Below are 12035 nucleotides of genomic sequence, written 5' to 3' on the forward strand. Positions count from 1 at the left end.
TGCAGGGAAGCTGAACAATCATTGATTTTGTTTTCTGCTATAAGCCCAGCCCTGAAAACAGCATGTGGAGCTCAATAGGTGCTCACTTGGTGATGGATGCTCCTAAGTGCTAGGTGCTTTCACATAGGTCCTTTTATTTCATTCTCTCAACAGTCCTGAAAAGTGGCAAGGAGGAAATGGAGTGCCAGAGTGATCAAGCAAATTGCCCAAAGGCATACAGCCTGAAAACTAGAGTTGTGATTGGAACCCATGTCTGTCTAACTGGAAAGCTCATATACTTTCCATTACACCATCTGCAGAGTTGTCCTCATGCAAATCTTCTGGCTTTAGGGCTTTCATGCAGAGCCTTGGAATAGGGCTTCTAAACTGTGGGATGCAGCTCTTTAAACTTCATGAGACCAATTTTGTGTGTTGGATTTAGAATTTAAAAAAATAAAACAGAACAGAAGGAAAATGTTGGGGGTAATAGTACATGGTGAAGATAAGTATTATTTACTGAAAAATTTTGTTTCAGCTGTGTATGTATGAGTGTGTGCATGTCTGGGTGTATACTGTTTTCTTGAATCTTTGTCAACTGTTGTGTGAGCATCTGTGGGTTAAACTTTATCTTGCCAAGTGTGGTGTTTCTCATCTCCTTTGGAAAGGAATTCACAAAAGCCTTTGAAAATATTTTGAAATGACTTAGAATGGTGGATAGAACTACTGCTGTGTTCAGCATGGTTTTCTACATTAAATGGTTTCAATCATCAGCTAAATGTTTTTCTTTAAGGTTCTTTGGGATAAGCATTTACAGTTCAAGATATAACCAGGTGGATTTCCTGGATGAATGCCTTCTCTCCCTTCCTTTTTTTCTTTTTTCTTTTTTCTTTTTTTGAGGAGGATGGAGGGACTCCCAGTATTTGGCTTTGTAAATCAGCCCACCCACATCGTTGTGTGTCTTAATCATCCAACTTGACAAATAAGGAGCAAGGAGAGGGTGCTAAAAATGTGGTTGGTAAAGAAGTATATTAATTCACGCAGCAGAAATTTAAAGCTACATGCACAGAAAAAGAGCCTAGGTGCATAGACACAGGAGAAAGGTAGTAAATTGTGCTCCTTTGTGGTAACATACCATGGTGCAGAGTTTAAGCAAACAGTACTGAAGTCAGACAGCCTGAGTCTGTAGTTGAGTTTCCTCATGAAAGTACACACCACCTGGACATGCTTGGATATGGTATTTCATCTTCCCAAGCCTTACTTTTCTCATTACAATAGAGATAATAGTACATTATAGACTTATAAGATCTAAAACTAAATATTAAAGTTAGGTTCTTGTCTCAAAGACAGCACTCATTACATGTTATCTGTGATCATAGTAAAGTCATTAAAACGATAATTTGGGCAGCTCCATAGAAAGATTAGAAGAGAACTAATACAGGGTGTAACAACCCAATAAATTAAAATTTGTAAGACATATCTGCCCATCCTCTATGTTCTTCAAATCCCTTTCTCCCAGCCTGCAATTTTATCCTTCTTCATGGTGCCCACTGGGCTTCTGCTTCAATCCCTCCACCAAAGCTGCTCTTGCTAAGGCCACCCTTGGCATCTTGATTGCTAAACACTCAGACATTTATTTCACATGGTCTATTTAAGTGATCTGCTGTGCTGAGCTCTCTCTCCTGGACAAATAGCCTTGGGCTCTTCCCTCTTGGCTCTCTGGTGAGAAACTTCAGCTTCTTTGGCTCCCTTGGGTTGAGTGTTCTGATCTTATCTCATAGCTCACAAATTCTGTCTTCAGCTTGGTTCTCTCTTGAGCTCAGAAGTGGATGTTCAGTAACTCATTGAATCTTAATTTTAAGGTTGATGTATCACAGGTATCAAAAGCCAAACATCACAAATTAAATGAACTCTCTTCTCCCCAAAGGTGCTCCTCTTTTGCACAACCTGACCCCAGATCACTTTAACCTCTCCTCTTTGTTATTTCCTCATGGTCAACACCAAGCACATCTCGGGGATGGTCTCTCTGTAGTAGTTCTCCTGTCACCTCTCCCTGCCCAGCCTGGCCCCACTGGCTCTATGGCTCCTGCTTTGTTCCAGGCTCCTCCTTTGGCCTAGGCTCATCCTGTGAAGAGTTTCCAGTAGTCTTTTACCTCCAGGCTCCCTGTCCTCTCTCTGTTTATTGATTGATGTCAGGTTTAATTGCTAGCCCTAATGGATGTATTGAAGTCAATAAAATCAACATGAACCATCATACTAGCAGTGTGACTTTGGGCAAATTATCTCTTTCTGTCTTGGATCTTCCATTTATAAATGGGAGGAGTTTCTACTTTTGAGGGTTGTTTATGAGAAATAAACAACTTGTTAGCACTTGAGATCTAGACTGACTTGCTGTGTGTGTTTCACCCAGGTGAGCTGTTGTCATTGGCATTTCTGGCCAAGGCAAGACTGGTTCCATTGTATCCTAGATGTTTTGAGTTCTGACTGTTCCAAAATAAACCTAAAGTTCCCAATCTGTGGCACAGAAAACTATCTGAGTAATCTACATAGCTCTTCTGACTCCTCTATCAGGTAGCTTTTAAGGCAAGTGTTAAAGAAAGCTTTAGAAAAAGAATGGTTACAACTGACCAAGATGAGGACTAAAAAAAACCCCAACTGTCTAATGTTAAAAAGAAGTCCATGATGGAGGCTCTTGGAGCCTAGATTTTCTGAATGTAGGCAGAAGGCTGTTATTTAAAGACAGTAGCAAAAGGGTCTATTTATAATATCCCTTTGAGGCCAAAAGGATCTCAGAGATTCTTCCCACAGCTCCTTAGGCTTTCTCTAAGGCCCGGGAGAAGATTTTCCTGTTGAGGCAACTCTATTTTTCTCATATTTGGGTGTCCAGCATGCAGAAGCCTCCCTGCATGATGAATCTAGACCCTGATCCTTACTCTCTGGTGAAATGCTGAACTGCTCCTGAGAAGCTAAAACAGAGATTTCTCCACAAACCTCAGAAACCTCTGCCAGAATGTAGTAGCTGGCATTTAAAAATAGCTTTTTACCATATGAAGCTGACACAATTTGACTGTAAAATAGTTAAAAAAAAAAAAAAAGAGAGAAATTTACCAATTCCAGGCTCCTAAACTATATCTCAGTCAGCCTCAGGCAATAATTTGAATCTGCAAAGATAGACAAACTGGATGTTCTATGTAAATACTAGCTTTTTGCTTCCTTCTGCACAATAAGACTGGGAATGTTTCTGCGGTCATCACTCAAAGCACCCTGGCCCACGAGTGTTGTGGCTGGGTTTCTGGTTTTTTTTCCTCCAGCCAGGCAGCAGCTGTGTCTTCCTACTTGTTGGCTTTAGCTAGTTGGAAGTCAGAAATTGAAAAGTTTGAGGGCAGTTCAACTTACAGGGACTGACACCTGAATTTGTGTACTCTGAAATATATAGTAGATACTGTGAACCCACACTTGCCTTAAATGAAATTAATGAATAAATTTAATGAACTTAAATTAATGAATAAGGTTGGAAGCTTACCCTACACACAGCATAACTTTTTAAAAATTTCTTCTTTTATTTGTTCTTCAAGAAAAGTTTGGAACCATTCTAAAAAGTAGCTGGAGAAGGAGGAAATCTGTTTAATCTCAAAAGCACATCTGACAAAAGTTGCTGCTCTAGTTTGTTTTGCTTGGCTCTATATGGCTTCAATCCAGCACAGGGTCATGACTGAATGCTGCTTGACTCTAAGGTCAAGGTGTTTAAGGCCAAAGATGACAGGGGGCCCTACAGGAAAGATACAGAAGACCACCCTCCTCTTCAACCCTACAAGTGGGACAGGCCAACTCTGCCCCTCACTGTCTGTTTCTCTTTCAGGGACCAGGTCACCTGCCTGACGATCCAGGGTCTGGTTTTTGTCTGTCAGCTGTCACTTCTGTCACTTTGGTCATGAGGAAGAGCTACTGGAAAAGAAGCAAAAGGCTGCAAGCCTTCTGTTCAACTTGCCATCAGTTCTGGTTTTAATCTATCTGGTAACCATATATCTGAGTATGACTTAACTTGTCTGAAATGGTCAGTTCTAATTTAATGAGAAGCAAGGAGTATTGCAAATCTGGGGGGTGAAAACTGAGCAAAGAAAAATGCAGGTTAAATATCAGGGAAATTTTCCTGATCGTGGGCCTGGAATAAGGTTAGGGAGAAGCGTGGTTGGAGTGGTCACTGCCTTAAATTAGGCTGGGGGCTAGTGGGTGGAAAAGAGACCATTGTGGACCTCTTCCCTCCCTGGGCTCCCACTGGGTACATTTTCTAAACTCTATTTCACGGAATGCATGATAAAAAGTGACTCTGTTGCAATCCACTTAAATAGGTATATAATTCTGGCCACACTTGCTGGAGAGCAAGGAGTTTTCCCAGGACCTGCTGAAAGTTTTGTGCTAGGTGGAGCTTCTCTCCCTGTTTAGATCAGGGATGGAAGATAGGCACAGTGTGGACAGATGATTCTCCATGTGCTGCTTGACTCCGTCATTGTCTGTATTTCTCTGCTTCCTTTATGCCTAGCCTTGGAAGTCTGCTTCTATACCAGTTGGCTTCCTGTTGGCCAATAGGTGGTACCAGAAGGAGGCGAGGGAGCAGGATGAGGGCAAGTTGGGGTATTTGTTCCTTCTGCTTCCTCCCTGTCTTCCTTTCCCCAGCAATGGTCACATTCCTATAGTGCAGTAGTCTGCAAACATTTTCTAGAAAGGGCCAGAGAGTAAAGACAGTAGGCTCTGCAGGTCAAAAGAAATGGAGGGTATTATATAAGTAATTATATAACCATTTAAAACACAACTGTTTAAAAATGTGAAAAGCACCTTTTGCTTGTGGGCCATATAAACACAGGTGGAAGGGAGGATTCCAATCCTGACTCCTGCCCCATGGCCCCAGTCCACAGGTCTTTTCTCCAGCACTGTGCCTCTCACTGGGCTTTAGTGCCACCATTTCCCTTGCCCTGTAGGTCTAGGGATGTAACAGCCCTCACTGTTGCTAGTCCCTGGGTGCCTCACCGCCTCTGTGGGCCCCTTAACACTGTCCACCCTCTGTAAGTACAACTCTTTGGAGTGTGCCTTCTGTTTCAACACAGGACTGTGTGATATATGAAGGCTCAGGAAGGGGCAGCAGAGTTTATGGTACCAAATGAATCCTGATGTTTAGTCCGAGGCCTAGTAAATGTTTACAGGCTTTGTAGCTAGAATGGGGCTCAGTAGGGATTATGTGTCTCATTGAAGTGCATGAGGGATGAAGTTCTGGTGGCACATCTGCCTTTCCTCTGGATAAAAAGTATACAATATTACTTTTGAATTCCTTTCTGTACTTCTGTTCTTCTTGTTCCCACCTGTCCTCATGGACCTGGCCCAGATACCCATCGGATGACCTGTTTTTCTCTCCACTCCTCAGAGATGGCGAGGAGATCACCTTCTTGAACAGTGGTTACCAGTGTGAGCTGTGTGGTCCGATGGGCATTATATCCCATGCCTCGGCTCTTCAACAAGAGATGGCTGAGGCCTCCCCTGTGCCAGGTGCAAGGGTTGCATTTGCAATGCTGTTTATAGAGCCTTCAAAGCATACTTGATGTCAGCAGGGGTTGAAACCTGGTGGAGAGAAGGCTCCTAAACATGAGTCATCACACCATTGGCTGTTCATACACCTAGCAAAGAGTGACTAAGTGCTGGCATTAGCTGTAGTACCAGGCACGAGGCACAGTCATGCCTTCTCATGCCCTAACAAGGAAGTCCTGCTGAAGGGTTCTGCAAATCCACCAGATTCCAGACATCTCTCCTATCTTTTTAGGTGACTTCATGACACCCAGATTCCCAATCACTTAATATTAATCCAGCATTTGTGTTGGTGGTAAAAATAGCCCTAATGTGAAATCTGATGTTGGTCTCCTTGCTGAGATTCCTGACAAATCCCCAAAATATGGACATGTCCTAGTTGCCTATCTTAACAATAGGAACCACGGTTCCTGCCATCTGAGACCCCCACTGTGGAATGCTGGCAGAAACCTTGGGTGACAATTTCTCAACTGGACTTATTAAAGTCCAGATGGCTGGATCCTGCCGTTGGAGTTTCTGATTCAATGGATCTTGGGTGTAGCCCCAGTATATTGTTATCTTTGAGGAGCAATAGTTTAATACAATGCCCAGGGAAGAAGTTCAAGAGCAGGACTGTGAAGGAAGTGGTCAGTGGGCAACAGAGGAGTATCACTGAGGAGCTTGGATGTAAAATCTGAAAAAGAAGGCATTGAAGAGTAAAAGAAGTTTCCCTGGATGAGAAAAAACGGACAAGTTAGCTGTAAGAGCCAGTGTGCTTTTAGAAGTCTTTTGAGAGGCTCAGAGCCACTAGGCCTGGGAATCTGTATTTTAAAAGCACTTCCAGGTGATTCTGATACTCAGTCAGGTTTGAGGACCTCTGTATATTCAATATTTGATGTGCTTGGCACATAGTAGGTGCATGACAAATACTCATTGAGTTGGAAGTAATTCCAAGTGAGCGTTGGGAATGTTTTCTGATTTCTAAGTATATTTGTCCATATCCTTCTTTATTTCATGAAACTACTGTAAGTTTTAAACCACCAGTTAATAAAGTAATAACAAACAGGCTCTCAAGAAGAAACTGGATTCTACAAACAGAATTAATATTCTCCCAACCTCCATGATTACAAAACTGAAAACTTAGCAGCAATCAAAGAAGTGTTAGGCACAAGGTACTGATTCCTAAAAATGACAAAATAGAAAATCCCCTTTCTTCTTCATCTCTGAGAATCTACTTGGCTCCTTCTGTCTGCGCATGTATGCACGCCACTGCATGTTTCCCATTAGAAAAGCACTAGGAGCAAACATCTGTTACTCAAGTAAGCTACGCTTAGTCCACAGCTTCTGAGTTCACCATTGCCTCAGGGTAGGTTATCTTAAGAATCTCCTTGCTTTAAACATGGCCAACCAAAATGGAAATTCGTTGCACTTCCTGTAAGCCTGAGCTAGCTCTACCAGGAGAAGATGCCTATCAGTAACGTTTCACTCCACTGTTTGAGATGGTATTTCTTTTGATGTTTGTAGGAAAAGGGCTGCTCTACAATTAGCAAGTAGCTCAGTGAATGACACAAATCATTTTTGTTGCCATTGGAGGTGGGGTAAGGCTGTTCGTGTGTGTGGTGTGGCACTGGGAGCTGGCTCTCATACTCAGCCTTTCACCTGAGGGTGGGAGGGGGCCCCTTTCTGTTTGCCCATTGAGCTGGAAGCTGTGGTCCTGTGTTGGGGCCTTGAGTTCCAGATCCCAGCAGAGCAAGATCTCTGCCTATTTCAGTTTCTACTGTGTGAGATGAGAAATGAAGGAGTGGAGACAGATTCTCCCCAGAGTCTTTTCAGCTATGATTTTCTAGGGCTTTCTGATAACTGGAACAATGCAGATGTCTAAGGGAAAGGCTGAAGAGGGGATGCTGCGGCACTCACAGAAATCCAAAGCCATTTGGCCTCAAGAAGATCAGAAAAGTGGACTTTAAAAAGCATTAGCCACCTCCTTAGTCTTAAACTTCTGAAGAAGCCAAAAAGGTGTTTTTCTTTTGTTTTCTTGTTTCTTGTCTTATCTTTTCTTTTCTTTGTACTGGGGATTAAACCTAGGGCCTCTGCACTGAGCTACATCTCCCAGTCCTTTTTATTTTCTATTTTGAGACAGGGTCAAGCAGCTAAGTTGCTCAGGCTGGGCTGTAACTTGTGATCCTTCTGCCTCAGCCGCCTAGAGTGCTGGGATTACAGGTGCACTAGGCCAGGATCCAAAGAGGATTTTAAAGGCTAGAGATGTGAAAGGAAGAGAGGTGGTGGAGAATAAAAATTTGCTCTCAGCCAGGAAGAATGAGCCCCAGAGGGATTTTTTGGGTAGAGAGGGACACACCTTGATCGGAGAGTACCACTTCCGGGGGGAAGAGGGCCGTCGAATATTGTTGTTGAGATTTCGAGGCTCAGGGAATTCGTACTCCTGCTCAGGCATTTTTACCCTTGCATTTTTGGCCTTTTCCAGCTTAGCACCTTCTTCTGTGGAGCCTTTTTCTCCCCAACGAACCTAAAATAAATTCAATGTAATAAAATAACATGACAAAATAAAATAGGCCACACAAGAATGGGAATGACAAATACATGTCTGATGTGCAAGGAACTAATCCACAATTCCTTTGGGTTTTGAGGGCCAGGGAAGAGGAGTGTGGAGAAAAGAAAAGGCAGAGGGTGGAAGGCACAGAGAGAGCAGGCCATGTAAACAGATATTTTGGGGAGGAAATGTCCAGGCAGCAGGGAGCTGCTTGATGCATATAAGCACTGTAGGGTTAGGTAAGAACTCTGGATTTTATTCCTGTAAGAATAGAAACCACTGAGGGATTTGAGCACACAAATGACCTGTCCTGGCTAATGGTAGGCAAGATATGAGGTGCACAGTTAAAAGGCTGTACCTCCCACTTTCCACCTTTCTGCCTCAAATTCCACATCTCCTCCAGACTTCAAGCATGGATTGCCACCATCTGCTTCGGGAATAGTCATCACAAAGATAAGTGTCTGTTAGGCTGTTCTCTTACCTCCATCCTTTTAATGCCTCCAACGCCTCGTCCACCATAATAAGAGGCATCTACCGTGGGCCACTTTTTCTTAGGCAGACCATCATCGTCTTCTTCCTGCCGAGAGATTGTGACACATGAAGGACAAAGTGCCTTGGCTGTGTGTATGCGAAGTGGACAGGAGCAGAGCTTGTACAGCCAGACTGCTGTAGTTAAATCCCAATGCCACTGCTCCCTGGGACCTTGGGCAAGTCATGTAATCTATCCAAGAACATTTTATTTATCTATCTCTGAAGTGGAAATAAAAGCAATACTACCAGGTAAGGTTGTGGCATAATCCTGGGACCTGTTCTCTATTTTCCTATTCCTATGTAAGGTGCTTGGGTTTGAATGTGTCCTCCAAAATTCATGCATTGGAAGCATAGTCAACAATGCAACAGTGCTGGGAGGTGGGAGTTAATAAGACGTGATTAGGTCACGTGCGCTCTGCCCTCACTAATGGATTAATGTTGTTATCTCTGGGCTGGGTTAAAATTATCATAAGAGCAGTTTTGTTATAACAGTGAGATGGCCTACTTTTGCTTTACTGTAGTCTTTTGCACATGTTCCCTTGTTTTTTCACCTTCTGCCATGGGATGATTAGCAAAAAGGCCCTGGCCAGATATGAGCCCCTGACTTTGCACTTTCCAGAACCATAAATCTCCAGAACTGTGAGAAATAAATGTCTTTTCTTTATAAACTGTCCACTCTCAGGTATTCTATTATAGCAGCAGGAAACAGTCTTAAGACACAGGAGATCTCATCTAATTCCATCTACATACCATAATGCAGTAATGGAGAACATTTTAGAGAGTGAGTGGCCAAACTGCAACCCAAAACCCACTTATTTATCACAAAGTGCCAATACTGCAATTAAACCTGAATATCCAGTGCTTGGCTGCTGGGGCAACTTCACTCTCGTGCCAGCAGAGAGGGCTCTGCGTGGCCACTGCAGCATATGTGCCATAGGTTTGTGAGACCAAAGCGACTCCATTTTGCTAAAATCCACCATTCCCCTAGCCTCTCAAATTAATGGTTAAAATGTGTTTGCTCTGGGACAGAAGATACAATCTGTAACAAACCAAAGTTCCTAAATTAATTACTCAGCCATCTGTTTGCCCAGGAAATGAACGTTCTGGGGCCCCCTATCCATAGAACAATCTGTAGATGTGCTGACTGTCAGTACTTAAGGGTCGTGACCATTAGCCATTGTGTCTACTGACTGCCAGTACTTGACAGTCAGCCACTAACTTTTGTCCCTCTTTTCCCTCGTAAAACCTATATGTAATCACCCCTCAACCCCCAATGGGCCTAGCCAATCAGAAGTATACACTTCATGCTTGCTAAATGCCAACCAATCCTGTGATTGCTAAATGGAAAATCCCCAAACCTTGCTGTAACTTTAGTAAAACCCCCGCTAATTTGAAATGCGGGGCTCTCAATCTTGACCAGCTGCGTTGGTGACAGTAGAGAGCCCCTGCTCGAGCTTGAATAAACGACCCTCGTGAGTTTGCATCGGAATCGGCTCCTTGGTGGTCTTTGGGGACTTGGTGATCTGGGCACAACAGGTTCACCACCACGGACTAAGACATAGGAGATCTCATCTAACCCCACCTACATATTATAATTTATTGAATTTGTATCATCAGCTCTGACTCCTCAAAACTCCAATTGGAGTCTTGACATTCATGTCTTCTCTTGAGAGCTAATACGCATCTCAGCAACACCTCTGCAAAGGAAAGTCCAGATTTCCCCACTCCAACCTGTTCTTCTTGTAGTCTTTCCCATCACCTGGAGTCATTTTTGAATCTTCCCTCTCTCCTGTTCCTTTCTCCTACACCCAATTTGCCAGCAGCTTCTGCTGCCCCTACTTCTACTTGATCCCAAATGCACTGACTTTTCCACTTCTAGCTCCATCTCTGCCACCCTAAGCCCAAACTCACATCAGCTTTCTCCTGGACATCATGGAGGCCTCCTACCTGGATTTTCTGCTATCCTCTTACTGGGGCACAATCTGTCCTCCACAGTAGGCTCCTGGAGTCAAGTGCTGTGCTTAGGATAGGCAGGCTTCTTAAAAACTTAAAAATCATATATATCTTAAAACACAGTGTGATCACCGCAAACTAGATTTATAATATTCTGGCATCTGACACTTGGTGCTCTCCTCTGTCTCTAAACAGATCTGTTCTTCCCTATGGGACTGTGACCTCTGAAGGCTGAATGGATTTTTTGACCCTTGTATTCTGAGTGGATAGTACATGCTCAACTCATGGTAACTGCACCATTGAATTCATGGAGCCTTTAATGCTGATATGCCAGCCACTCTTCTGAGTGCTCACATGTATTAACTGTTTAACATTACAACCAGCCAGTGAGGAAGGCAGCATTGTTATTTCCATTTTAGAGGCCTGGAGTAGTGAGATCATGACTTTGGTCACTCAGTTTGTGTATGGCAGAGCTGGATTTGGACTCAGACAGCTTCACTGGCAGGTTTTTTGCTTTGCTAAGTCCTTTGATGGTATCAGATAAATGTCATTTTTCTACTTCTCATTCCTTGTATCTGATAATTGTGATGATTTATGATTACATGATATGACAAGATAAAACCAAAACCTTAAAAACAATGCTAGTTCAGAGTCTCATTATGATTTAAATCCAGATTTATTTCACCTCACGGGGTGAAAGTAAGAACCATATATATCTTACACATATGGTCCCATGTTACCACAAGAAGTGGATTAGGCGAACATCTGTGCACATAGATACATGAAATATGACTCCACAAAGCCTGGACATCCCTGGGTTAGGACGATTTTCCAAAGGAGATAAAGGAAGTTTCATCCATTAAAACCAAATGCGGCAGCAGCAGGAATATAAAAAACAGCAAGAATAAAGCTGCTTTATTCAGTAGGGGTCCAAAATGGCCTCAGGAGTCTTCATCTTTTTCTTCTTCTTTTTTTTAATTACAGGAGGGCCAACACTAGAGACCATCTAATTAGGCCTTTTCATTGCATAGAAAAGGAATGTCAGACCCAGAGCAATAAAACAACCAGTGAGGGTGAGCTTCTCCTGTGGTTTCCTGATTCCTTATCCAGCCACTGACCAGCTGCTCCCACCCCCATACTTTAAGAACTTAATTTTAAAGAATGAATTACAATTTACAATTTGCTAATTTTCAAACTTTGTGAGTGCTTAGTTATAAGACATAAAATTGGTTTCCATCCTTTCCAGGCTTCCTTGCACCCCCGTCAAGTGGGCGGGGCTCAGGCAGGAGGGTGGGTCAGCCCCATTCGTGCTCAGGGCTGTGGTCACGCAACAGGAAATGCCTAGTCGTAAGAGGGTTGCTCCACACAATCCTGATCCGCCAGGCCTGCCCTTTAGTCCCTGACCCGAGCTTGTCTGCCAACCTCAAACAACAGCAAAATTCAACACAGAGGGCCCAGGATTTGACCAACGGGA

General features: G+C 43.2%; 1 protein-coding gene across 2 annotated transcripts in view; it reads right to left on the minus strand.

Moving 5' to 3' along the window:
- The window catches only part of Antxr1 (ANTXR cell adhesion molecule 1), a 311693-nt gene that overhangs the window by 126421 nt on the left and 173237 nt on the right, over positions 1–12035 (minus strand). For both annotated transcript variants that reach the window (XM_021262513.2, XM_004849931.3), the window contains exons 15-16: positions 8559–8654; positions 7886–8053 (exon numbers count right to left, since the gene is read on the minus strand). In XM_021262513.2, the coding sequence (XP_021118172.1) occupies positions 7886–8053; positions 8559–8654 (264 nt within the window). The remainder of the gene's footprint in view (positions 1–7885; positions 8054–8558; positions 8655–12035) is intronic.

This window comes from Heterocephalus glaber, unplaced genomic scaffold, assembly GCF_053883595.1.
Source record: "Heterocephalus glaber isolate CG9 unplaced genomic scaffold, H.glaber_assembly_v1.0 deba00001457, whole genome shotgun sequence".
NCBI lineage: Eukaryota > Metazoa > Chordata > Mammalia > Rodentia > Bathyergidae > Heterocephalus > Heterocephalus glaber.